At 45.9% G+C, this 24,780-nt stretch overlaps 1 protein-coding gene across 3 annotated transcripts in view; it reads left to right on the forward strand.

Moving 5' to 3' along the window:
* Positions 1-4,407: 4,407 nt before the first annotated feature.
* ADRB2 (adrenoceptor beta 2) overlaps positions 4,408-24,780 on the forward strand; it is a 64,592-nt gene continuing 44,219 nt past the window's right edge. For all 3 annotated transcript variants that reach the window (XR_007775513.1, XR_007775512.1, XM_050962755.1), the window contains exon 1: positions 4,408-7,232. Coding sequence is in view for 1 of the 3 variants with exons in the window: in XM_050962755.1 (XP_050818712.1) it covers positions 6,047-7,232 (1,186 nt within the window). In the remaining 2 variants the exon portion in view is untranslated. The remainder of the gene's footprint in view (positions 7,233-24,780) is intronic.

Consider the following 24,780-nt stretch of genomic DNA (forward strand, 5'->3'; position numbering starts at 1 on the left):
AGCAGATCAGAAATTCACATTAATTGTCCATTCACAACAAAGTCTGGTTTTATTCAGTGACCACAAAACCTAGAACGGGTGGATGTTATTTGAATAGTGGTATTGTAGCTTTGCAATCTTCTTTACACAGAAAGGGTTGCAGAAACACATCCCAGGGTTTGCAGCATCCATTCTGATGCGCATGTGGTGTCTGGTGAATGTTTTGTGATGTTACTAGAGCTCCAATTTTATAACTTAAAGCCCCGGAGACCTCTGAAGACTTCACTCTGATAAGATGTCAGGGGTGCAATCCTGGCACCATTGAAGTCAATAAGGATTTGGCAATTGGCTTCACCAGAGCCAGCGTTTCACCTGAAGTATTTTCCCATACCCCCTTGAACTCATGCTATAACTATAATAGCCCTGATTCTTCATTATGTCTGATTCAGAGCTGCCTGGCCTGGTGTAAGTTAGAGCAGGAGAGAGATCCTTCTCTAACTCATGCCACTGGCATTGCTGGCATAGGGGTCCTTCAACCAGCAGAGGATGGATGAAGTGGACCTCAGCTCCATCACCTGCTCAACATGTCTCCTCCTCCCCCTCACATCTAGGTAGGGAGAATTCTCTGCCGGTAATCTTTGGCTGGTATTATGGCCTTAGTGGAACAAAGAACCTGCCCCGTCACTTCTTAACAATACAATCAACTCTTGAAAACATTGTGTTGGAGATAACAAATGAGATCTTCATTTTCAGAGCAGCAGAGCAAATTATATTAAGTTAATAAAGCTGGGCAAGGCCCAGACAAATCAGTCAATGGACCATCTTCATACAAAAACTCAATTGAATAGCTGTAAAGAGACAAGTCTCACCTTTTAAATAATACTATCATATCTCATGCCCATCAGGCACAAGGTCCTGTGAACCAATAGGTGCCTGAGCCAGTGGAAATCTTCCTTTCCCAACTTCCTCACTGTACCCTGCTAGGCAGTAGTTCATAGGGTCTATAAATCAGCAAAGACTTAAAATGGGCTGAGAGGCTCTCTCCACCCAAATGACAGAGAGCTCTAGAGTTCTGAGATCAGTTGTGAGGGGAGCAGGTGAGCCAGTTGCTAGAGGTAGATAGGGGTGTGTGGGTGTAAGAGAGAGAGAGCGAGAGAGCAGTAAGGTCTCATGCAGCACTTTTGGACTTGCAAACAAATAATTCAACATTTCCTGTCCCCAGGTATTTTCCGGTAAATTTCCTCCTCTTTTCAAGATATGATGCTCTTTTGCAATGATGCAAACATATTTTCTCTCTTTTTCTCTCTCTGTGTAAAAGGAATGTTTAGGGATTTGGTGATTGTATGCATTGCAGGTTAAAAATAAGTGTCATGAGATTATCATATGCTTTTTGAACTCTTGGAGCAGATGTTTAAACACAATCAATAAATAATAACATACCCCACAAAGTACAGTGAAGTGAACTTCCTACTTTATTCACAAAAACATTTGTTGATCATTTTCTGATTTATTTGACCAGCTCTTAAGACAGGACAAAAAGCCAGTGGGTTTGGTGTTGTGACAAACCCAGATCCCCAAAGGTAGTTAGGTGCCTAAACTCCCAAGTGCATCCTACTTTCCCTTCCCTACTCTGCTTGCTCATTATCTCTTCTCAGATATTGCTCTCCTAATATCCCGCGTGCTCTCCCAATTATTTTTTTCAGTGTACCCACTGCAAAGCTTGTACCATTAGCTTTGGGGCAGGGGAGGGTTGAATGCATGTGCAAAAGAGGAATGGGAAGAGCAAGCTACTAAACGGTCTCAAAGCAAGTGGGACTGCATTAAACAATTATGGACTAGCTTTTCAGCTGGCATCAATTGGTGTAACTCAATTTAAGTCAATGAGCTATGTTGATTTACATCTGTTGGGGATCTGGCCCTATGACTATGGATAGAGATGTATTTAGCGTATAACTCCATTTACCCAATCTCCAGTTAACTGAAATTCCTGTTTTAACATTCAGCATGCTTTGCTTATCCAAACCCTATTCTTTCTGAAGGCCTTGGATATTTCCAGCGGAAACAGGTGGTGTATAGACCATACATTTTATTTTTTAAATACTGTTCATTTTAGTAATGTTAAAGATCCTGTGTGCGGGGGTGGCTTTTAACTAAAAATGTGGGGGTAGGGTCAGAAAATGTTTGCAGTACTGTGGCTGATACTTCTTAAGAGAAATGTCTGCAACACCTAGCAAAAACCTCACAGCTTGTTTCTAGCATCTCACTAGCCCTTCTCTTATAAAACTGCAAAACTTTTTAGAAACTTCCTATGTACAATGTAGTGCTCTGTCAATACCACTCTGGGCTGAAAAAATACATCCTCTAAGAGCAGCATTTGCATGACATGGGACATCTAGTGGCTTTGAAGCAGTAGGTTTTGAGAAGTTCACTCATACCACAAGGCCTGAGAAGTGATAGGTATAGTGAGAGAAGCAGAGCAACTATAGGCAGGTTTACTCAGCAGAACTTAACATTTAGGGTTTTATTACTTTTACATTTAATTTTCTATTGGCAATAGAAAAATGAGGCAGAATCCTGAAACCCTATGAATGTTTAATGTCTTAATAACTTTAAAGTGTGATTCAATATTACTAATCCTCCAGAAATCTAAAGATTAATCATCAGCCCTCTACTGCAAACCATTTAATTAAGAATAATATTTGCTTTTGTATAGCACCTTTCATCCCAAAGAGCTTTGCAAACTGTGGGCCCCCTTCTCCAAATGTTTGCATACATAAGCAGTTCCTATGAGGTAGCTCTGCTGAAATCAATGGGATTACTCTTCTGAGTAAGACCTGCTTCTGTGAATAAGAGTGTGTGTATATATACGTACATGTAGCATCACTGGAATGCAGCTCTCTCTTGTGTGGAGGGCAGCAGTTACCAGATGCACTGCACAACTATGGATGGAAGTGTATTTTTAGCCAAAGACACCACTGCAGTCTTAACCATAAATGCCAGGAGATCTTTAAGTCCATGCAAATCACAGCCCACAGGACCCCCCCCGGTTTTAAGCGCACTGCATGGAATGCAATTTATCTCAGAAACAAGAAGGGCTGAGTCAATATGGTTTCACTATAAACAAGCAGATATTAAACATAAAAGGCAAAATTATCTCCATTTAGATGAAAAGGAGCTTGCGGTAGACTTTATTCCCTAATATAGCAAACTGCTTTTGGCGAAAATGCTTTTACACTCAGACCACCAGTTTAACCATATCTGGCTTCAGCATCACCAGTGGAATGCACTGAAGTTATATGGTCAGCTCAGGCATATTTCTAACAGTATTTCTCAACTGTTCGCAAAATCACTGAATAAATTTGTTCAGAACTATGGTTTTACTAGAGATGGGTCACAGCTGTGACTGATTACAAGCAGATGTGTATTAAGGAGAAACTTTTGGAGCTGTTGAGAGAAAAGGCACTCACTCGCCCCATGCACGTGCCACAAATCATGTAAATTAGAAGTTGTTAACCTCTAATTTGAAAAGATTATCCTTTTTGAGTGTACAGCCAGATAGAATAATTACAATCTGTAATAACAATTCTGATGTAAGGTAGAGGGGGGAAAAAACCTAAGAAACAAAGCTATAGTGTAAGAAAAGCACATTAAAAATTCCTTTCTCTCCTTGTATATTGCTTTTTCTCCAATCAAAAACTTTAAAATTGCAGCACAATCCAAGGCAGAATACCATCTTTCTATTAGTGTTAAGAGCCAGGATGAGCTAAACTAACTAGAAAAAAAAAGATATTGATCTTTAATTGTATATGGCCTCTGAGAACACAGATGTAGCTCAAACAATGAGTCTGAGATTGGGGCCTCATCTCTTCCAGATTTCTTGAACTCCGCTTCCCCTGTCATCTATCCAACTCAGTCCAAGACACATGGTCTCCCTCTAGCCTCTTTTTTTCTCTTGGATTTATTCAACTGATAGCTCCCCGGCGGACAGACAGTATCTGGATGGAAACTAACAATGAGAAATCTATAATGTTGTATCCTCAATGCCTCTCGGGATCAAACCTGGGGAAGCTTCCCTCCGTTCCAGTGTTGCCCTGTCAGTTGATTCCGTGAGTTTACATGACTTCCCCCTGCAATGGCATACTGTGCCTGCTTTTAAAACAAAAATTGAAAAATATTAAAGGGCCCGATCCTGCCACCCTTACTCCCGTTGAGCCCTATTTTGCTGTGCGAGTATCCCGCTGAATGGGCCTCGCTCTAGCAGAAATAATTGGAGGGGGAGGCAGATTCGGGTCTTGTCTCAAAGTGACGGTGCCTAGTCAATATAACTGTTCTTTCGGCTTCGAACTCTTTGCTTTCTCCAAACTAAATGATGCGTTGTATTTTCTTCTACCTCTCCATAATCAGGAAGGAAGTTTTCCTTACACAGGTTAAATGACCTGGTTCCAGAGATCATGTGCTAAGTTTAGACATGCATTTAAAAGGAGGGTGTTGCAAGATAAATACTGTAATTAGAGAAACGAAGTCTATTTCGAAGCCTAATTTAGCAAACAAAGCAGTTGCACCTACTGCTCAAAAACTTTAATGTCGATCATATCTGCACATACCGATCTATATCCGATGTAACTTTGCTAAACGTTTAAAGTAGCGAGAGAGATGGGTAGCCGTCTCAGTGATTGGAACTATCTGCATTTCAGGGTACTGGCGGATTGGCTGGGAGACTGTAGAAATGTCCCATTTCCAGCCCTACGAGATCATTTTAATTAAAGCTGAAGAAGAACTTCAGTTAACAGGCTGTTGGCAAACTGTCTCTGGGAGCGATCCAGCAGCAGGTCCCCAAGGGATTAGGTGGAAAAGTGTGCAGGGAAAGTATCCCTCTTTCTGTCTTTTACACGGAGCATCTATAACTTTTCACTGGACGGTTGCACAGGTGGTTTCTAGGCTAATCCACTTCCATAGGACCCTGCTGCAGCCGCTGTGTGTCGGAAAAGACCCAAAGATCTGGCATGCACTTACTAGCGAGAGGAAATTACCTTGCTTGCGAAGTGGTAATGTTGGCTGGGAACTGAGAGTGGCGCATGCAAAACAACCTCACTGTCAATGCACAAGGGAGGGTAGGGTGAATGCAGAGAGTTGTGCAAAACCTCCCTCGGTCGCAGCAGAATCGAAACCTTCGCTGCAAAAGGGCCGAAGTGTCAACAGTGAAACCAAAGCGCCAGGAAAGGTGCGTCTGTCTCTGTCAGCAAAAGCGCCGTGAGCCAGGGATCAACCTGCGGGCTGTGTTCCCAGGGAGCGCCCTGCTTTGAGAGGCAGATGCGACCGGGGCAAGCAGCGATCCGGGCTGACTGCGAGCTTTGCCAAGAGCTGGGGCGTGAGGAGAGGGGGACGTTTGCAGGCTGCAGCGGATCGAAGTGGAGGCTCCCCGGTCAACCAGGGGAGAGACCGGGACTGGGGCTGCGAGAACCACTCTAGGGGGCAGACCAGCAGGAGCACCGGCAACACTCTCAGCTGTGTGTGTCTGTGTGTGTGTGTGTGTGCTGCTAGCAGCCCATTGGCTGGGGGCTGCCTGATGTCATGGCTGGGTGTTCCTATAAGCTCCCCAACACATAACGGGCTCAGGACACTTGTAGACAGGACTCCTGGCAGGGCGGGAGCCGCCCAGGCTGCAGCTGCAGAAGGGGAGGGAGGAGGCTAAGAGAGGAACAAACAAATGCAAATTCCTGACCAACAAACAGTCAACAGGTCTAACTGCAAGAGGCCCCCAGCCCTGCCAAGCCACCGCCGGCATTTCTCGGGCGGCTGCCAAGTTTGGATCTCCTACAGCGCGCGGGTGACTGCTCCCGGACACCCGCCAGGCGCAGCGGGCACCGAGCGCGGGAGACAGCTGGCGTGGAAAGAGCGCGAGCGGAGCGCCGGCGCTGCGCAGTGGGCTTCGGACTTCGGAGCGTGCCAGGCTTGCCTGCGAAGAGCCCCAGCGCTGTGCGGCGGGGGATCGGACGCGGGGCTGCCCGAGCCTTGCATGTCAACAGGGAGCAGAGCGCAGAACTTGCGCTGCTGCGGGTAGGAAGCCATGGGGTCGGTGAGTCCCACCAGCCCGGTGTTTGCTATGGTCAATGTGAGCAGCAGCAAGGACCCGGACAGTTCCAGCCTGTCGCAAGACGTCTGGATGGTGGGCATGGGCATCCTGATGTCTGTGATCGTGCTGGTCATCGTCTTTGGCAACGTCCTGGTGATCACCGCCATTGCCAAGTTCCAGCGGCTGCAGACCGTCACCAACTACTTCATCACCTCCCTGGCGTGCGCCGACCTGGTGATGGGGCTGGCTGTGGTCCCCTTTGGGGCCAGCCACATCATGCTGAAGCAGTGGAAGTTTGGGAACTTTTGGTGCGAGTTCTGGACCTCCTTAGACGTGCTGTGCGTCACGGCCAGCATCGAGACCCTCTGCGTCATTGCCGTGGACAGGTATTTCGCCATCACCTCCCCCTTCAAGTATCAGAGCCTGCTGACCAAAAGCAAAGCCAGGATTGTCATCCTCGTGGTCTGGGTGGTGTCTGTTTTGACCTCCTTCTTGCCTATCCAGATGCACTGGTACAGAGCAGCGCGCCCGGAAGCCCAAAATTGTTACAAAAACGACACTTGCTGTGACTTCTTCACCAACCAGGCCTATGCCATCACTTCTTCCATCATCTCCTTCTACTTGCCTTTGGTGGTCATGGTCTTCGTCTATGCCAGGGTCTTCCAGGTAGCTAAGCAGCAGCTGAAGAAGATAGACAAATGTGAAAGGAGGTTTCATAACCAGAACAACAACCAGCAGGAGCAGAACGGGAGAGCAAGTCACAGGAGAACCTCTAAATTTTGCTTGAAGGAGCACAAAGCCCTGAAAACCTTGGGGATCATCATGGGCACTTTCACTTTGTGCTGGCTGCCCTTCTTCATAGTCAACATCGTGCACGTAATACAGGACAACATTATCCCCCCTTACCTGTACATCCTCCTGAACTGGTTGGGATACATCAACTCCGGCTTCAACCCCCTTATTTACTGCAGAAGCCCGGACTTCAGGTATGCTTTCCAGGAGCTCCTGTGCCTCCGGCGATCTGCCCTGAAGATGCACGCCAATGGATATTCCAACAGCAACGGGAAAAGTGACTTCAACGAGGAGGACTATGGATATCAGTTGGGACAAGACAAAACGTGTGAATTACTGTGTGAAGGAGCGGGGCCACCTGTCCGTGAGGACTTAGTGCATTGTAAAGGTACTGTGCTGAACTGTTGCATTGAGTCCCAGAGCATCAATCATAGCACACACAATTCCATATTGTAGAGAGCGGAGCCTTTACCAAAAAAAAAAAAAAAAAAAAAAAAGTCCGATGAAAAAGGCACCTATAATATAGTAGCTGCAAGAGAACTAGCAACCTTCATACAAATGTGTGGGTGCCCCCTTCGGGGAGGGAGCAGGTTGTTTATTTGCAGGATGTACAAAATCCTCTGGCAAGTACATATCTATACACACCGAGGGTTATTTTAAGACAGTGGATGAGGTTCATCCCGTGAAGACTTGATGACTATTGTGGTGTTTGTGTTTATCTACCTCATAGATCTAGTAATAATAAGCACGTAACTGCTGCCCTCCAGCCTAGCTGGACTCCTGTCTCCTTGGTGACTGCGCTGTTTCCCCTCAGAGGGGAAGGTGATAGGCCTGTTTCTGGAGCCTTTACTTCAGGGATGAGTCAGGGTTCGATTTCCCCGAATCAAGGCTGAAGTTTACTTCTTTATGCAGTGAATATTGGTGTAAGGATGACCTCACTGCACCTGTTTGTCCAAAGTCCTGTCCACTGTATAAAAGTGTGGTGACAACTTCGAATGGCTTCAGACTCAGTTCTGTTAGGAATGGCTCCTCTCCCCCGCACCAAATCCCCATTAATCCCAGTTCAGCTGGTCAGGCTTCATGTTAGTACAGTAAACATACCTTTCAACTGCCTATGCTTCCTTTCCACCCACACAAATATGATGGTCACATTTTCATTACTGCGCATTGTTTAAATCCCCAAACCTTGGATGTGAAAGGAATGGGCAATGTCAGCTTATGCTAAAGAAACCAGCCGCTTTCCCCATTATTAGACACTTCCTATCCTAACAGTGTCCTTCACTTGGGATCTTTGTTCCCTCTTGGCATCTGGAGAGGTCTGAGCCTAAATGCCAGAGGGATTCATGAGGATTAAGCCCACAATTATAAAATGGTTAGCACTAGGTTTCTGCAATTGACATCCTCCATAAGCAGGGGGCTGGAACACGAGAACTAGCACTTCCCTTCTGGTCACTCTGATTCTCCGGCCACCACCCGTGGCTGAGCTCGCTGCCCTGGAGGAGAGCGAGCATTGCTAGGAAAGGTGGACAGGTCGGTCAGAGCAGCGCTCTGCTGGTTCCAAACAGGTTTCAGCACAGCTAGTAGCCCGTGGCAGCTCGCTCCGTTTACAGAGGGACGCTAAAGCCATTTCAGCGCCACTTCAGTGGCGATCTTCGCGGTAGAGATGCTTTCCCCTTTTCTGTTTTGGTCTCAGAGGGCCGAGTGTGGAGCAGGCTAGGTCGCGCAGTGGGGGCTCGTAGGCAGTGCTCTGCTGAATAAAGGGTGGTTTGATCCGGGTCATTATATTCTGTATTATTTGTTAAGCTCTCAGTTTGCTCGGAGCTGTGCCCCTGCGGTCGGAGCGAGCTTAGGCTCAGAATGGTGGGTTTTGGGGGTCACTGAGCGAATTGCTCTGGGCAATATTTTCCCCCTCCTGAAATGTCCCCTTTTTAGTCTTCCCATTTTTCAACGGTGGTTACACCCCGGCCCTAATCCCAGCGCTTTTGAGGTCGTGGGGCCGACAGTCGGCCCTTTATAGTGCTCTTGTAAAGCACTTTGTGTAATCGCTGAAGAAGTGTCCCCCAGCTCACGAGGGCCAGGAACACCGAAGCATGACCCAGGCCACCCCAGGCTGTTTTACAGCGAAATACCCCCTCCACATCCAGTAAACCGGCTCTTGAACATGAATTCTCTTGTTGTACAAAACAAAACAAATGAAACAGGCGGTCAAAACATGAATCAGTTTTAGCCTCAAATGGAGGGTACGGGGCAAATCCCTACTTATGGAAAAGTCCTCTGGAATGGTACAGAGGTGAAGCCAGCAAAGTTCTGTAGGGTGCTTCTAAAATTACCGTAAAACCTTTAGATTTTTAAAGGAAATGAGATAATTTCTGGAGGGATTTAGAATCGCTCTATAGAACTCTATACAAGAGAGATTAAATTTGGAGGGATGATTTAAAGAAACTAAAAAATGTTCTCTATTAAATTCTATAGGACTTTTTCATTAAAAAGAAAAAAGAAACAAGCTGGGGGAATTTGGGAGAATGTAGAAGACTATGATTGTAAATTTCACTGAGAAGGTAGCTGGAAAGTTGTCCTGTGTGCTGCTAAAAATCACCAAAAATTCCTCTAGCTAAAGGGTTTCCCAATCTTTGAATTTTATTTAACTCAGAGAGCGTTTGGTCTCAGGAGACGGTGGATATGGAAGGTTAGGTCAGTCCTTGTTTCTGTGGCCCCGTTTTATTTGTTTATTAGCTTTCCCTCTTGGCAGGTTTTACATTTTGTTCCTGGCTTGCAAAACTTGCTTCACGCTGGCTGCAAGCTCTGCGGGGCTGTCAGCCGGGAAGCTAATACTCAGACACAAGTGGACAGGTGCGGGCGGGGAGGAGTATAGAGACCTGAGGAGGGGGCGGGGGGGGAAGCAAGCGGGGACTGTTACTCCTCAGCAGAGCCGCGGCTCTGCCACTGCCTCTCGAGGCAGGAAGCAGTGATCAGAAAACCGGACTTTTCCTTTAGGCAGAGATAGACATCTTTTAAAGGGTGCGGCACGACTGCAAAGAGGCTGTGAAAGAGAAGGGTCCTTTCAAAACATGTGGAAAAGAGTGAGGTGAGGGAAGGTCCCACACTGGGTCCCTTACAAGGCAGTGACACGTTTTACATTCCAATCTGTTCTATGTATTTATGTGCCAGATCCCTCAACACAGTATCTGAATGCTTAATATCTTGGTATGTTTCTGTTCTCCTGCTTTGTTATTGCATTCTCTTAGGACAGGCGAGCTGTCTTAGGGAACTGCTTTGAGCTTTGACTAATTTGCTTGAAATAGCTTTTGGTCAATCTTGGAGTCATGCATGGGTTAGGCAACTAAGAGCATTTTGACCTGTGTCCTAGGATTCCAACAAGGAGTTTCCTGGAATTGCACCTTAGTGGGAAGAAATAGCAGAGAAAACAAAACAAAAAAACAAATGCGAAGATTTGTGGTGTTCAGTGGTGAGCTACTCCCAAACTCAGCATTTATTCCACCACACACCCATGCCTTTGCCGTGAAAAAACTCCACCAAGAATATCATCACTGTAATTGGTAAAAAGAACGAGGAGTCCTTGAGGCACCTTAGAGACTAACAGATGTATTTGAGCATAAGCTTTCGTGGGCTAAAATCCACTTCATCAGATGCATGCAGTGGAAAATACAGTAGGAAGATATATATACACAGAGGACATGAAAAAGTGGGTGTTGCCATACTAATTGTAATGAGAGCAAACAGTTAACATGGGCTATTATCAGCAGGAGAAAAAAACTTTTGTCCTGATAATCAGGATGGCCCATTTCCAACAGTTGACAAGAAGGTATAAGTAACAAAGTCGCAATACTCCAACAAAAAAACTTCAAAAACAGACTCCAATGAGAAACTGCATAATTGGAATTAATTTGCAAACTGGACACCTTTAAATTAGGCTTGAATAAAGACTGGAAGTGGATGAGTCATTACACAAAGTAAAACCTATTTCCCCGTGCTAATTGCCCCCCCCCCCCCCCGTTACTCACATCTTCTTGTCAACTGTTGGAAATGGGCCATCCTGATCACTACAAAAGTTTTTTTTTTCTCCTGCTGATAATAGCCCATGTTAACTGATTGCTCTCATTATAGTTGGTATGGGAACACCCACTTTTTCCTGTCCTCTGTGTATATATATCTTCCTACTGTATTTTCCACTTCATGCATCCAATGAAGTGGGTTTTAGCCCCAAAAGCTTATGCTCAAATACATTTGTTAGCCTCTAAGGCGCCACAAGTTCTCCTCATTCTTTTTGCTGATACAGACTAACACGGCAACCACTCTGAAAACTGTAATTGGTGTTTTCAATGAATTTCTGAGTGAGCCTTTGCAAATCATTTGTGATCATTCCTGAAAGCTGTCCATGTAAAGCATAGATTGTCTTCTCATTGTGTTCTTTCTTACTGAAAATACTTTTTGCACATGGTTGGGGAAGTTTCCTGTGGTTCCTGAGAGCTGCTGAGCAATCAGGAAGCTTGATCGCCTAAGCATTGTCCTATCAAGTGAGGCCTACTTCAGAGATTGTCAAGTGAGGGGTGAGGATTTGCCTGCTGATTTTTTACAGGCTAAAGTCTCTGCATCTTGATCAGAAATCTGTAGTTTGCTCTCTTTTGGGTTAGATCTTTGTTGCGTCTGTTAACTGCAGATGCCAGAGGGATGTAACTAATTAGCGAAGCCCCCCCTCTGATGCACACAAGAACGTCTCCCCTGGCCAAACGGTATGCTGAGTTTTCCCATGTGAAAGTTGTTCTTTGCAGAATCCAACTCACTCACCTAACCTCAACACAGAGAAAGCACTTTGTTTAGCAGCTAGTAAGCATATGTAGCCCGAACCACTTTCATAAACCTTTCAGTTTGTGCACAGTCATGATTGGGATTAGTGTTTACACCATGCAAGGTGGTTATTAAGGCAGTAAAAAGCCCGCATTCGGGTTCAAGAGAGGTGACTGGGAGGGACATGCTGCTGCAGAGTTTGGAGCAAAATGCATGGGGCGGAGGGTGTCTTTCTGACAGCCCTTCCTGCAGGTTGGGGCCAGTTGTGAAGTGTGATTAAGGGATAGACTCACTGCATCTGTGAAATTAGAAGAATGCTAAGGCAAATCTCCACAAAAACAATGCCGCGTTATCTTCTGCACCTGTAACAGTTGCCCTTAAAGGAGAAGGCCAAATTAAAAGACATAAAGCCAGACACCATGCAACACAATGAAGTGGGACTATTTATAGCTGAGAGTTTGCAGTCATAGTACACGCACTTGCACTATTGTGCTACTTTGCAAAGGTGTATCTGCAAGTTAACATGGGCCCACCGTATCATAGTTTTTCCGCCAAGGTGATGCGAGCTCAGAGACTACAGAAGTGTGCATGCAGGAAAAACTAAGGAATTCTGGGTGTGTATGATTCAGATTGCCTCTAAAAATGTGGAATGTGAAATAAAAAAATAATGGCAACAAAATTCAAAAGAAAAATACCAGGCGTTCTTTAAACTTCCGGAGCATTCAGCCCTGCGGAAGTCTGTGGAAGGATTGTAGAGATAACTGTATATTGTCCACATTCCCTTTAGGGTCCAATTCACCATTGACCTGCACCTTGTGCAGTCATTTGCCCCCTTGTGAAATAAGTTCAAAGCAGATGTAAACGCTGCCATTCTGCTTTATTTTCACACTCACTTTGCGCTGGTATAAATGGTGATACAAGGTGCTGCAGTGAATTCAGTTCTGAAACATTTTGAACCACGTCCACACAACATACATATATGTGAAGCCTTGTCTCAACTATTGGCTTTTATGGGGAAGATGAGTTGAAATTGCTGCTTCTTCCTTTCCCCAGCAAGGTGGGCCTGGTCGTCTGGGAAGAGTGACTAAAACAGCCTGATCCTTGAATCCTCCTTCAAAGGGTAGCAGGTGTGGTTGTCATTACAAAGAGAGTTTTGGCTGACTCAAGACTGCAGGGCTGAGCCCAAAGTATATACAGGGAAAGAGAATGTGACCTGAGAAAGCTTCTTCCTCTTTCATTAGCTGTCTACCTCCTACGGGAGATGAGTTCCAGGATGTGCCTGCTTGTCTACCATTGACTGCCCCCTAGCACCAAGCAGAGAACAGGGTTTGCTTTAAGGAGGTTGCCTGGTGCATCTCTCCCTGCTGTTGATGTCAGACTGTAAGCAGATCCTGTGCGCAGTTCAATTCCCATATTAAGCCTTTAAAATACAGCCAGTCCCACTGAAGCAAACACATAGTGATGACGTTGCAGGGTACATGCAATTGCTGTTAGGGGAAGTCACCGGGTCTACAAAAACAAATCTCTTTCCAGATAAACATTAACAGGGTGTCCTAGCAGAATGAAACCTGACACAGCAAGATTTAAGAACTGAGAAAATCAGGTGCCATTTGTTAATGAAGCTTATTCTGTACAGTACAAGGATTTAGATACAGAATGCTGTTGTACAGTACAGTAGGTGCATGTAAACACACATTCATTATCTACAGGTTGCATACGCTGCATCAGTGTGTGTATATTAATTATTATTATATAGCAATACAGAGGAAGTGAAAAAAATAGTTACAAGTTGTGGTTTTCAATTTCCTCTCCTGTGTTTTTTAGTCTAAACAACCAGCAACCAACAATCGCTTGCAGAGTTTGTAATATGAATATACCCTCATGAATGGAATCACATGCACAGGTGACGTGGAGGATACACACCAGGACAGGGTAACTTATAAGATTGATTGGGCCAAGTACGGGAGGAAACCGGCATCCCCTCACAAGTGGCAGGGTGACATTCTCTTTAGCAAGGGCCCACTTCTGCTGTCATTGACATTACTGCCAAACTTCCTTGACTTCAGTGGGAATAGGAGCCAGCCCTGAGTGCAAACAAATGCCATGTCCTCATTGCAAGTGCTGTGCATATTTTGTCAATGACCACATTTGTTTGGCTGTTTGGTATTAAAACTTCAAATGCTGTTGCTATGTGTGTCTGAAGAAGAAGAGCGAATGGGGACGTGGCTTATCTTAGAACCACAGTGCTGCTCCGAGCATGGGAAGGTGGAAGGGTCAGGAAGCAATAGACTATTCATTGTGAGACAAGGCTGAGAAGATGACCTGGATATGGTGACACTGATCAGCATAGACAGGATGGGTAAAGGAGGCATCATTAGTCCTGAGATTTGCATGTAGATCACCTGACAATTGCTGCCGATTTTACTTTTCTCTCTTAAGTCAACACAAGTGGGATGTGAGCTGTGGAGGTCTCAAGCCACCTGAAGTTGAAGGAAAGGATCAGCAACTTCTTTGGAAAGCCACCAAACAATAGGTCAAATTCTCAGGGGCTTAGTCACGAGTTACTCAGTCTTACTCAGCCAAAACTCTCATTGGACTTGGCTCAGTGAAAACTGTTGACTTTCCATAGAAACGTGACAGTTCAGAGAATGAAACTGTCATGGAACCAACCAGTTACAATATAACACACATAATAAGTGGGCCCCTGTAGAAACTGCCATGTGGTGATTAAAAAACGCAGCAAGGAAAACCTCTTATCTAATCATTTATTTTGTAATGAAGAAAATATCCTAGAAAACAGCAGAAATAGGTATATATAGATAAAGTATCTGGCCCAGATCCCCAGCTGGTGTAAAGTGACTTTGGTGCAGCTATGTCTGTTTATACTAGCTGAGGATCTGGCTCAGAGCTTATAATACACATACTGCTGCTTTCACTTGTGGAAAATAAAATCCTAGAGAATTCTGCTGTCACTGGAATGAAATACCATGTCCAGACCTAAAACAATGTGCTCCACTGAAAGCACACAGGCCTACATTCTGTGCTGCTGGTTTGTACCTCTCACAAACCCTGTGTCACGGAGATTGCACTGGAGGCAAGTGAAATATTTGGTACCCTTTGTTTATGTATGTGTACAGTCCTTGTGAATATATGTTATAGTGGGAGAGAAGTGCCCTCCCCATCTATTGCACATTGGATGAATAGAGTGTTGCATAACCTCATGCTCAGTTGTGTAATTCTTTGAATTCTTGTAATCTTGGTGCTGTAATTGTTGCTTTTTCATTGTTGCAAAATAGTGGTGTAGCTGCAGATCCCCGAGTCATTTTTTACTCTGGTCGCTGCATTTTCCACTTCAGGAGCTGGCTTTGCTCCATTCTCCACAGCAGACATAGTATGTAGAGTCCTGTCACTGGGGGCTGGTCCACGCTACGGGGGGGAAATCGATCTTAGATACGCAACTTCAGCTACGTGAATAACGTAGCTGAAGTCGAATATCTAAGATCGGATTACTCACCCGTCCACACTGCGCGGGATCGATGTTCACGGCTCTCCCTGTCGATTCCGGAACTCCGTTGGGGTTGATGGAGTTCCGGAATCGATATAAGCGCGCTCGGGGATTGATATATCGCGTCTAGATTAGACGCGATATATCGATCCCCGAGCAATCGATTTTAACCCGCCGATACGGTGGGTAGTCTGGACGTAGCCTGTGTCAGTCTTTTGCCTCATTGGAGACATTCCCAGAGAGCTTTTGCTTTGTGGGAAGCCTAGGCCTCAGAAGATGTCAATATCAGAATTATTGATGTGTGTACTATTAACCTATGACAAGTATGATGATCCAGACCCCCTAGTTATGGGGAATTCTCACAGCTCAACCCTTTTTCTGTAATGGGCTAATTCCAAACAACCCAAGCTCTGGAGAAGTCCAGGTTTACACCTAGATTTCACACCCACAAGTTCAGGACCCTGTGCTTTGATTCTGCCTATGGTGAATCTTGGAAGCAGAGTTTTGCTCTGTGCCCATCTCTAGTTAGTATGGAACCTTTCTCTCTCTCTCAGCTGTGCTTTCCTTAGTTCAGACATATGGCATATGCTGTAGAACCTAGCTAATTCATATCCCCAAAGTCAGAAAATAGCTGATTGCTATAGAAAGTTAGTGATGAAAGGCACTGCAGGTCAATGCATATTATACTGTAGTGTGATATCAAAAGGGCATATATGGATGGATGTATATAGAGGAGCCAAGATTGTGGGGTCTGAAGGATCAACTGCAAATAATTGAGGTTCCACTGATCGTACATGTAAATCTACCCTGCATTCTGTCCCATGCATTCTGGGCCAGGTGTTTAGCTCCCGAATGGCTGAAGTTTAATGTGCTGGGCACATTAAAGGTGAGAGCGAGAGCTGTGTTGAGACAGTGAGCGGAGGCAGGGAAAGGGATGAGGAGTGCTAGTTACTAAATATCCAGAAATATTAGCAGCCTGAAATTTTAAAAAGTTAAGAAACGAGAAAGAGCCCCTGCCTCTCTGGAGAGGTAATGAAAGAGTGAGCAAGCAAAAACCATGCTCTCCAGCTTGGCCGGGGTGGCCAACCTGAGCCTGAGAAGGAGCCAGAATTGACCAGTGTACATTGTCAAAGAGCCACAGTAATACATCAGCAGCCCCTCTTCAGCTCCCCCCCTGCTCCCAAAGCCTCCCACCCACTGGCACCTCTGCTAGTCAGCACCTCTCCCTCCCTCCCCGCAGCTCCTGATCAGCTGTTTCATGGCGTGCAGGAGGCTCTGGGGGAGAGGGGGGAGGAGTGAGGGCATGGTAGGCACAGGGGAGCACCCCCTGGCACATTGAAAAGTTGGCACCTGTAGCTCCAGCCCCGGAGTCGGTGCCTATACAAGGAGCCGCATATTAACTTCTGAAGAGCCGCATGTGGCTCCGGAGCCACAGGTTGGCCACCCCCGAGCTTGACCATGTGACAAGGCTCTACTTTCTTACTATAAGGGACCTATTTTAGCCGGTGCGCGAGGCCTCCAATTTTGACAATGCTGGGCAAGAGCTAACAGAATGCTGAGATCCTCCTCCTGAATCTCCCTGCCTTCTTGTGTTACAACAGCCCTGTCTCCAGGAGCCAGAAACACTGAGGCTGGCAAACAGGAAAGATTTGCTTTTTTCTCGCCTTTCTCTTCCACATGTTCCGCTGGCTTCTTTTCACCAGCCCGGTAAATCCATTTCCCAGTGAGATCAGCTTATGGAATGGCTCATTTCCCCAGGCTGCAGGCTCACTCTGTTGTTTATTCTCCTTTTTCTAGGTTCACTTTCTGCTGTCTGGGATCTCTGAGCCCCACCCGTGTAATGGAAACTGCCCTCTCCTATAAAGTAGGATGGAACAAGGTTCCTGCATGACCTTGTTATCAGTAACTGACATATACTGGGAAAAATGTCCCATGTCCCAGCCCATCTCCCTTGCTAAAATTAATAAGTGAGGTTTCAATGCACAGACTTGGGCCAGATTTTCAAGAGTACTCAGTATCTAGATGCCTAAATGGGAGCTGTTGGGTGCTGAGCACTTTTGAAAATCTAGCCCTTGGATCAGGATCCTACTAAGAGCAGATTTAAGTTACTCTGCGTCCATTTAAGAATTGCTTGGAATTTAGGATTTTACAAGGCTTGTTTTATCTTTCTAGTTGATTTATCTGCTTGCCATGCAGGACCCCAAGCACCTTTTAGTATCTGTGTAGCAAAGGCTCTTTCTATGTGAAGATCTTTGCAATTCATGACACTGCACCCACCGGCACTGGTATTTCATTTGTTATTGTTTTTATTGATAGTGGTCTGAAAATGGGTATTAGCCCTAATCTTCTTCCTCACCTCAGCCAGAACACCTCGCAGCAGGTGCATCACAAGTGCTGCAAAACAGAGTCATGTTTCAAAGGGGTTTGCTAGACCCTATTCTCACCACATCTATCTCTCAGGAGTAAGGAGACTGATCATAATGGGTATGTCTACATTGCAATTAAAAACCTGTGGCTGGCCCATACCAGCTGACTTGGACTAAGGGGCTGTTTAATTGTGTTTGACATTCAGACTTGGGTTGGAGCCCAGGCTCTAGGACCCTGCAAGGTGAGAGGTTCCCAGAGCTCCACCAGCAGCAACTCGAATATCTATACCACAATTAAATAGCCCTGTAGCACAAGTTCTGTGAGCCCAAATCAGCCCCTGTAGCACAAGTTCTGTGAGCCCTGCAGCCAGCTGCAGGTTTTTAATTGCACTGTAGACATACCCGATGGGTACTGAAGGGTGTGCACAAGACCAGCCACTTCTTGTGATACTACAAAGCGGGGAACTCAACCTTTGCCCAACACCGCAGCTTGCCAGGAGCCCTAGGACTGCGCTTTAAGGCACTGATGCTGCAGGACAGACTGTTTCACCCACGGGGTGCCGCCTTGACGCTACAGCAGGCTCTGCATAGGCACAGCAGTCCACATATGTATCAGCTGTAGGATCAGGGCCCATGTTTGCATAATATGGAGCAGACTATAAACTAACCTAATCTTTAATGTAGAAGTACCCCAGCTGGTCTCAGTAATGCAGCCTGGATCAAGACAGAGCATGGTGGGAGCTGTAGTTTCTATTAGCCACACATCTGTATTAAAGATGAAGGCAGCTACAGGCTGTGCTGTATAATTCCTTGGGCCATCTTGCCTATAAAGTGCTGCTGGGGATACTCATAAGATCATGCCATAATAACCACGATGCACCACTCTGACTCCAATTTTACACAGGAATCGCAGTGTAATGAAGTGAAGAATCGGGCCCAATATTTTGCAAGGTGTCAGACCTAATATTATGAATCACAAAAATGGGCTTGCAAATCCTCCATTAACATAATGACAGCTTTCCTCCCATCTTCTCACCTTTCCAATGGCAGGAAAGGATCTCTGAATTCCTGTGCAATATTGCTGGTGCCAGTGAGAGGGCATGGGGAAATTGTTTTTTGTTTACTGTCCTTGGTAAGGTCATTTTTGCACAACTGTTTATATAAAAATATGCAGTAAAGAAATGCAAACATATTTTTGTTCTTATAGCTAGATATAGAGATATATATATGAAAATATGTATGTACAAACTTTGAGTATTTATTACAGGCCCTACTGTTTGACATGTGTGTAAATAAAGAGTATTTATGGTACTGCTTGTGCCCTTGTTTTGCTGTCATTTTGGCTGGCTAAATGTCTCAAACTTTTCCTCTAATTCTCCAAGATTTGGAAACAAAACAAAGCCACCAGCTGTGCGTTAGCAGGAAAGATGCAAAACGTTCTTGAGTCTGCATAAGGGTTTCCTCTCTTGGGGCCTGATCCTATGAGGAACTGAGCACCCCCATCTCCTGAATCCAGCAGGAACTGAGAGTGTTTAGCACTTCCCAGGATAGGGCCCTCCCTCTGGTTCATCTCACCATCCAGGGCTATATTCTAATGGTTTTCAAACAATTCCTCTGCTCTTCTGTCTGATCACATTGCAAACAATGTATCACTGTCTTGAATGACTACTGTGTACAGCATCGTTGTAGCCATGCTGGTCTCAGAATATTAGAGAGAGAAAGTGGGTGAGGTACTATCTTTTATTGGACCAACTCAGAGCTTAAATTCTCATAGATTATTTCCCAGATATGCCATAACATTGACATGTTGCCCTCCCCCCGCTCCCTCCACTGCAACATGCTATAAAAACTCCAGGGCTGAGCAGGGGGGAGGGGAAGCAGGCAGCCTCAGGGCTTCAGCCTCTGGGCTAGAGGGGAGTGGATCTCAGGGCTTCTGCTCTGCAGGCTGGCGAGGCTAGGGGCTTCAGCCCCCAGTGGGGAGGGTGCGCTGGGGTTTCAGCTCCATGGGAGGCACACTGCGTCTCAAAAATGTTTACCAGAGCTCTGCTCCGGACAGCTCCAGCTGAATTTCTGCTCTGGCCCAACTTCTATTTCATCCTACACAGAGCCCAGACCTGAAGAAGAGCTCTGTTTAGCTCGAAAGCTTCTCTCCTTCACCAACAGAAGTTGGACCAGTAAAAGATATTACCTCACCCCCACTGTATCCTGAATGAATAATGTACCTTTGCCACAGAACAGGCCTGCTGAGGAGGTGCTCTCATGCACTTATTTACAGCTTCGTTAAACAATTTGGTTGCTGGTCTCCAGTGCTAGTGTTCCAGTGGAACTTCAGAGAAACAGAGGTAAAATACTGAGAACATTCCCCTGCTCGATTAGATCATTTAAAAGGAGACAGGACCAAGCATTAGAATATGTATCCTGGAGACCAATCCTACATTGGCAGGGAATGGCAATAGCATACCTTGATAGGTCTTCCCATTTGTACCTTCTATAACTCCTTGAAGGTAGATCCAGGTCAGGGCTGGAGCAACTAGGTGGGGTGTTTGAAAAGTATAATAGTTTCACCATGCAGATAAAGATTTCTGGTTAAGAACATAACGGATATCCTGGGTCATCCAGTCTCTTGCTATAACAGGCAACCCCATGTTAATACATTTATCAAGCACCATTCTAAAACCAGCTAGGTTTCTTGCCCCCACTACTCCTAGTGGAAGGCTGATCCAGAACCTCATTCCTCTGGTTGCTCCAAGGGACCTATCATTGCAGGTGTCTGAGATGAAACACAGCCCAGAGTGTTGCAGTGAAAAGTATTTTGCATTCTTCATGCTACTTAGGGGCATGATAAGGGCTTCTGCAATGAAAGGCCTGTGTATGTCCTGCGTAGTTTAGCATTCCTCCTTCCCAAAAAATAATAGCAGGGCTTTGCAGAGGCATGGCACAGGTTGGGCAGGGAAGTGGTTAAATCCAGTCATTGCCAAAGCCACCACAACTATCTAGAATCTAATCATTTTTTTCACTGGTAAGTATTAGTTTTAAAAAGGACTGAGAACACTAGAGATATCCCAGCCTTTCCTGACAGGGTGGGCCCTGAGTTGGTGCCAGACCTTCAATGGGCTTTGAGGGCACTCAGTACCACACAGGATCAGCCCTACTCTTTTAAGTGGGATCTCATCTTGGAGTAAATTTCCAGCCACATTACACTGCATAGAAAGGCATTTTACCCTTGGGGGCCATGACCACCAATTCCCACATCCTTTTGTGTTTGAACTAGGACTTCCCTCCTTCCCCAACCTGCCTTCTCCTCAGGTTTGATACTGCAGTGATGTCACTGTAATGAGGACAATGTGACATCACAGTGGTTACTATGAAAATTACCTGCAGTCTCACAAACACCTGACTTCATGGCAGGCTCAAGCAGCAGGGCAACCTGGTCTGGAAGGCAGGGATCCTTACTATAGACAGTCCCAACCCCTAGTTCCAAACACCCCTTCCTGGGCTCCAGGTGTTCAAAATTCCAGAGCTGAATCCTGCAGCTTCAACCCGGTCCTGTGAAATGTAGACAGCAAAAGGAGCCTCAGGGAAAGCCCTTCCAAGTCTTTTCTCCTTAGGTAAATATTTCCTTCTCTCAAGTGCATGCTAGTGCAAGAGTCTCCTTGATCTTTTAGTTCCACAAAGAGGAGGAAACTCTCCAGGCAACTTTGGGCGTGGAGGGAAGGACTCTCTCACCCTGAGGCTTCAGTCCTTACTTCCCTCAGACCCACCCAGCTGAGAGCATTACTCACCCTTTCTGAATCTCACGACAGCGGAGCCACTGTAAGCTGAACACTTGCTTCTCAAACCCCTGGGTGTAACTATGCTCATAATGTTACATACCCAGACCAAATCCTGAAGGTATTTACTCAGCCTTTACTCATTGATTTTACTAGCAGTTTCGCCTGAGTAAGCTCTGAATAAAACCTGAGTAAATTGCAGCCGGATTGTGAGCTCAGGCAGATGGCTTGATGAGAAAAGTCTTCTAGGTCACATGTTTTTAAAAGGAGATATTGCTTCATGGGACATAGCTCCCAGAGAGTTACAGTGCCTGCAGAGGTGAGGGAAGGAGGGAGAGAAGGAACTACCTTAATTATTTGTTAATTCATTTATCAATATATTAATATTGGACCCCAGTTCTGCACCATTCACTATCCAAGTGTTTTCTCATTCTTGGCTCAGGAAGCCCCACCCCTTTTTGGTCCCACCTGATTTATTTGTTCTGAGAATAGATGGCAGGTATCCGTGCTCATTAAATATAGGTTGTCATTCCATATCCAAGAAGCTCCTGCTTGAAATGAGGCCCCATGAGCCAGGTCTCTGTTACACTAGTGTAAATGAACCTGGCATCCCTTGCTTTCAATCAGTCGGGGAAGGGAAGGAAGACTGTCTCCCACCGTATGTTTATACTGTGCCTAGTCCAATGGAGCCTTGATCCTGATTGGAGTCCCTGCATACTACTGTAATATGAATCAATAATCATAATATTGAAGATTTACACTAGTGCAGCTGAATTCAAAGCCTGACCATTTTTTTTCCATGCATGTTCTAGGTGCAGGAGTCTCTTGTGTATAAGGTTTGTGTGATCAGCCTAGCAACCAAACTAATCGAAAGAAAAAGAAATCCCAATAATTAGAGGGAGAAACATCAGAGTGACCACTGCCTGGTCTGGGGTTGCTAAATGAATGCTGAATCTCAGAGGCTAGGTTTTAGGTTGTGCTCACTGGAAGATTTAAAACTCCGCACCACACCTTGTTATGTGCAGGTCCCCATTTTCCCATTTCCATCCCTCCCTCATTGATCCCACTCTCTGTACATATGCTGTCAGTTAGTCAGGACTCTGAAGCAAAGGGCCTGTGTGACTCATCCTAATTAAACCCAAGTATCTTCAGCTCTTGTAACTCCCCAGGAGGTGTGTCTGTGTTGTGACCTGCAGAGGCACCGATTTTAAGAGTGTGGCGCATTAGTCAGCCTATTTGTCCTTTCACAGTCAGATTCTGCTCTCCACCAACACTGGTGAAAATCTGCAGTTGACAACACTGACATCAAATTCAACAACTGATACTAAACTCTGAAAAAGCATAACCTGCGATGCACAGCTACGAGCCTGGTTGTGAAACGACTGTGGAGAGGGCGGCTTTCACAACTGTGCCGGTGAAACAAATGTTACTCAATGTGGCAAATTTCCCTAGTGTAGACAAAGTGTCAGTGTCTTCAGTTTGTATTTTGCTCAGGGCTTGATTGTGAGACTTTAGTCATAGCCCTGAACTAGGGGGTGCCATACAAAATGCACCGCACCAGGCATAGCCTGAAGGGGCACTGTGCCTCAGAGATATCCCTTGGAGGTAGTTCCTTCTCTGCTTCCCTCCTGCTCTAGGGCAGCAGTAATTTGCTGTTCTATACTAGCACCAAGTTATGACACCCACTTCACTGGCGTAGGTTGGGGCACAGTGCCAATGCTTCCTGCCTGTTTTGGCTAGTGCTGGGGGAAGAAAGAGGCATGCAGTTCCCATTCACATCTTTGTGTTCCAGGTTGCCTATGCAGGAATGTAAGACGGGGGCTTACTCCTACCAGTGCCAGATATGCCAAACCTGCGGAAAAAAACACAGAAATTGGGCTACTTTTTAGCTTGTTGCTTGTTTGGCTTGTTGCTTCTTTTTTTGATCGGCTCCTGGCAAGCAGGGGCAAGGTGGGGGAGAGAGTCGGGGTGCACATCAGGCCCACCACAGTCCCAGACTGCACTCCGGGTGGGGATCTAGTCACATAGAGTGTTGGGGTTCTAAGGGATTGGCTGTGTTTTGAAATGGGATTAGCTTGCTTTTTGGCTTATTGTGAAAGTCGGGGTGCTTATTTACCGTGTGAAAGTTGGCAACTGTGCCCATGTACAAGCCTATAGTGCAAGTCAGAATAGAATTGGTAGTTTCCTCTCTCCTGGGAGCGTAAATCAGGAGTACCTCCATTAAGGTCAATAGCTACAGCAGTGCAAAACCAAGGTGTGATCAGAACCAGCCCTCCATAGCCTCTCCCGTTCTGACACTCACCAACACCTTTCCCTCCCCTGTCACTCTTCACCTAAAACATTATCTCCACTCGAAGGCAACAGCCGGTTTAAAAAAGAAAATGTGCAGCAGGCTGTAACTGGGGTAATTATAGCAGCCTGCTTCTTGAGGAAGCAAACCTGACATATAAACGTCCCCACGGAACCAGCGCAGTTCCTTGCTCAGGAGGCAGAGAACCAAATATGCCCTGCCATACAAGGCTGAGCCTCCTTCCCAAGTTCTGCTCCTACCCCAACTGGCTGGGAACACTGTCTTTTTGTGAGGGCTGTCATCTTAGCTGACATAGCAGGGATTGAACCAGAGACAAACATGTGAGGGCTACAGCTTCACTGCTCTATAGCAGAGACAGAGCTTCTGTGGCCTAGCACAGAGGGGCTCTTGTACCACACAGTTGCCACGGAGTAACATTTTCAAATGGCAAAGAAGATCGGGGAAGATCATGGTGTCCCAGGCAACTGCAGAGTGAGGATCCTGGTGGCTGTAAGACAATGAAAGCCCCCATCCCAAGAACAGGGGAATGGAAGGGACTCAGCCACTGGCAGGATCAGAGACCATTTGAACTAATTAACATGTGTTCAGTACAATTAGAGGATGAGAGAGAGGGGACCTGAGGAAAGGGCTGGGAGAGGTAGAGGGGTGTGTGGGTGTGTGTACATGCATGTGTGTGTGTGAGAGAGAGAGAGAGAGAGAGAGAGAGCACAAAGTCATGGCAAAGGCATTGTATGACTTAAAAAAAGACAGCACCCACTAAATGTGTTATTCGGCTTATTCAGATCACTGTGAAAAACTGGCAGGATGTCCAAGCCCCTGCATGGAGATCAGCAGGGGAGATAATTCCCTCTTCCAAGGGGTTCCTGGAAATGTATATTTCCAATCTGGAACCCTGCAAAGAGGTATCACTGAACTGTCCATTCCTGAATGAACATCTTTCAGTCTCCCACAAGAAGAGTAACGTACAGCCTGTTCCTTCTGTTCTTCCCTGCACTCCAGTCCCTAATGCAGCCTGTGAGCTGACATTTGCTAGGAGACTGTAAGTGACAGTTGTGGTCAGTTCTCACTAGCAATAAAAGGTGAGGACATACTGTATGTCTCCAGCAATGGGCGGGGATGGGGGAGGATGGGGGTGTGTGTGTGACTTATCCAGCTGCACTGTACCTGACAGAATGAGG

Source organism: Gopherus flavomarginatus, chromosome 7 (genome assembly GCF_025201925.1).
Source record: "Gopherus flavomarginatus isolate rGopFla2 chromosome 7, rGopFla2.mat.asm, whole genome shotgun sequence".
Taxonomy (NCBI): Eukaryota; Metazoa; Chordata; order Testudines; family Testudinidae; genus Gopherus; species Gopherus flavomarginatus.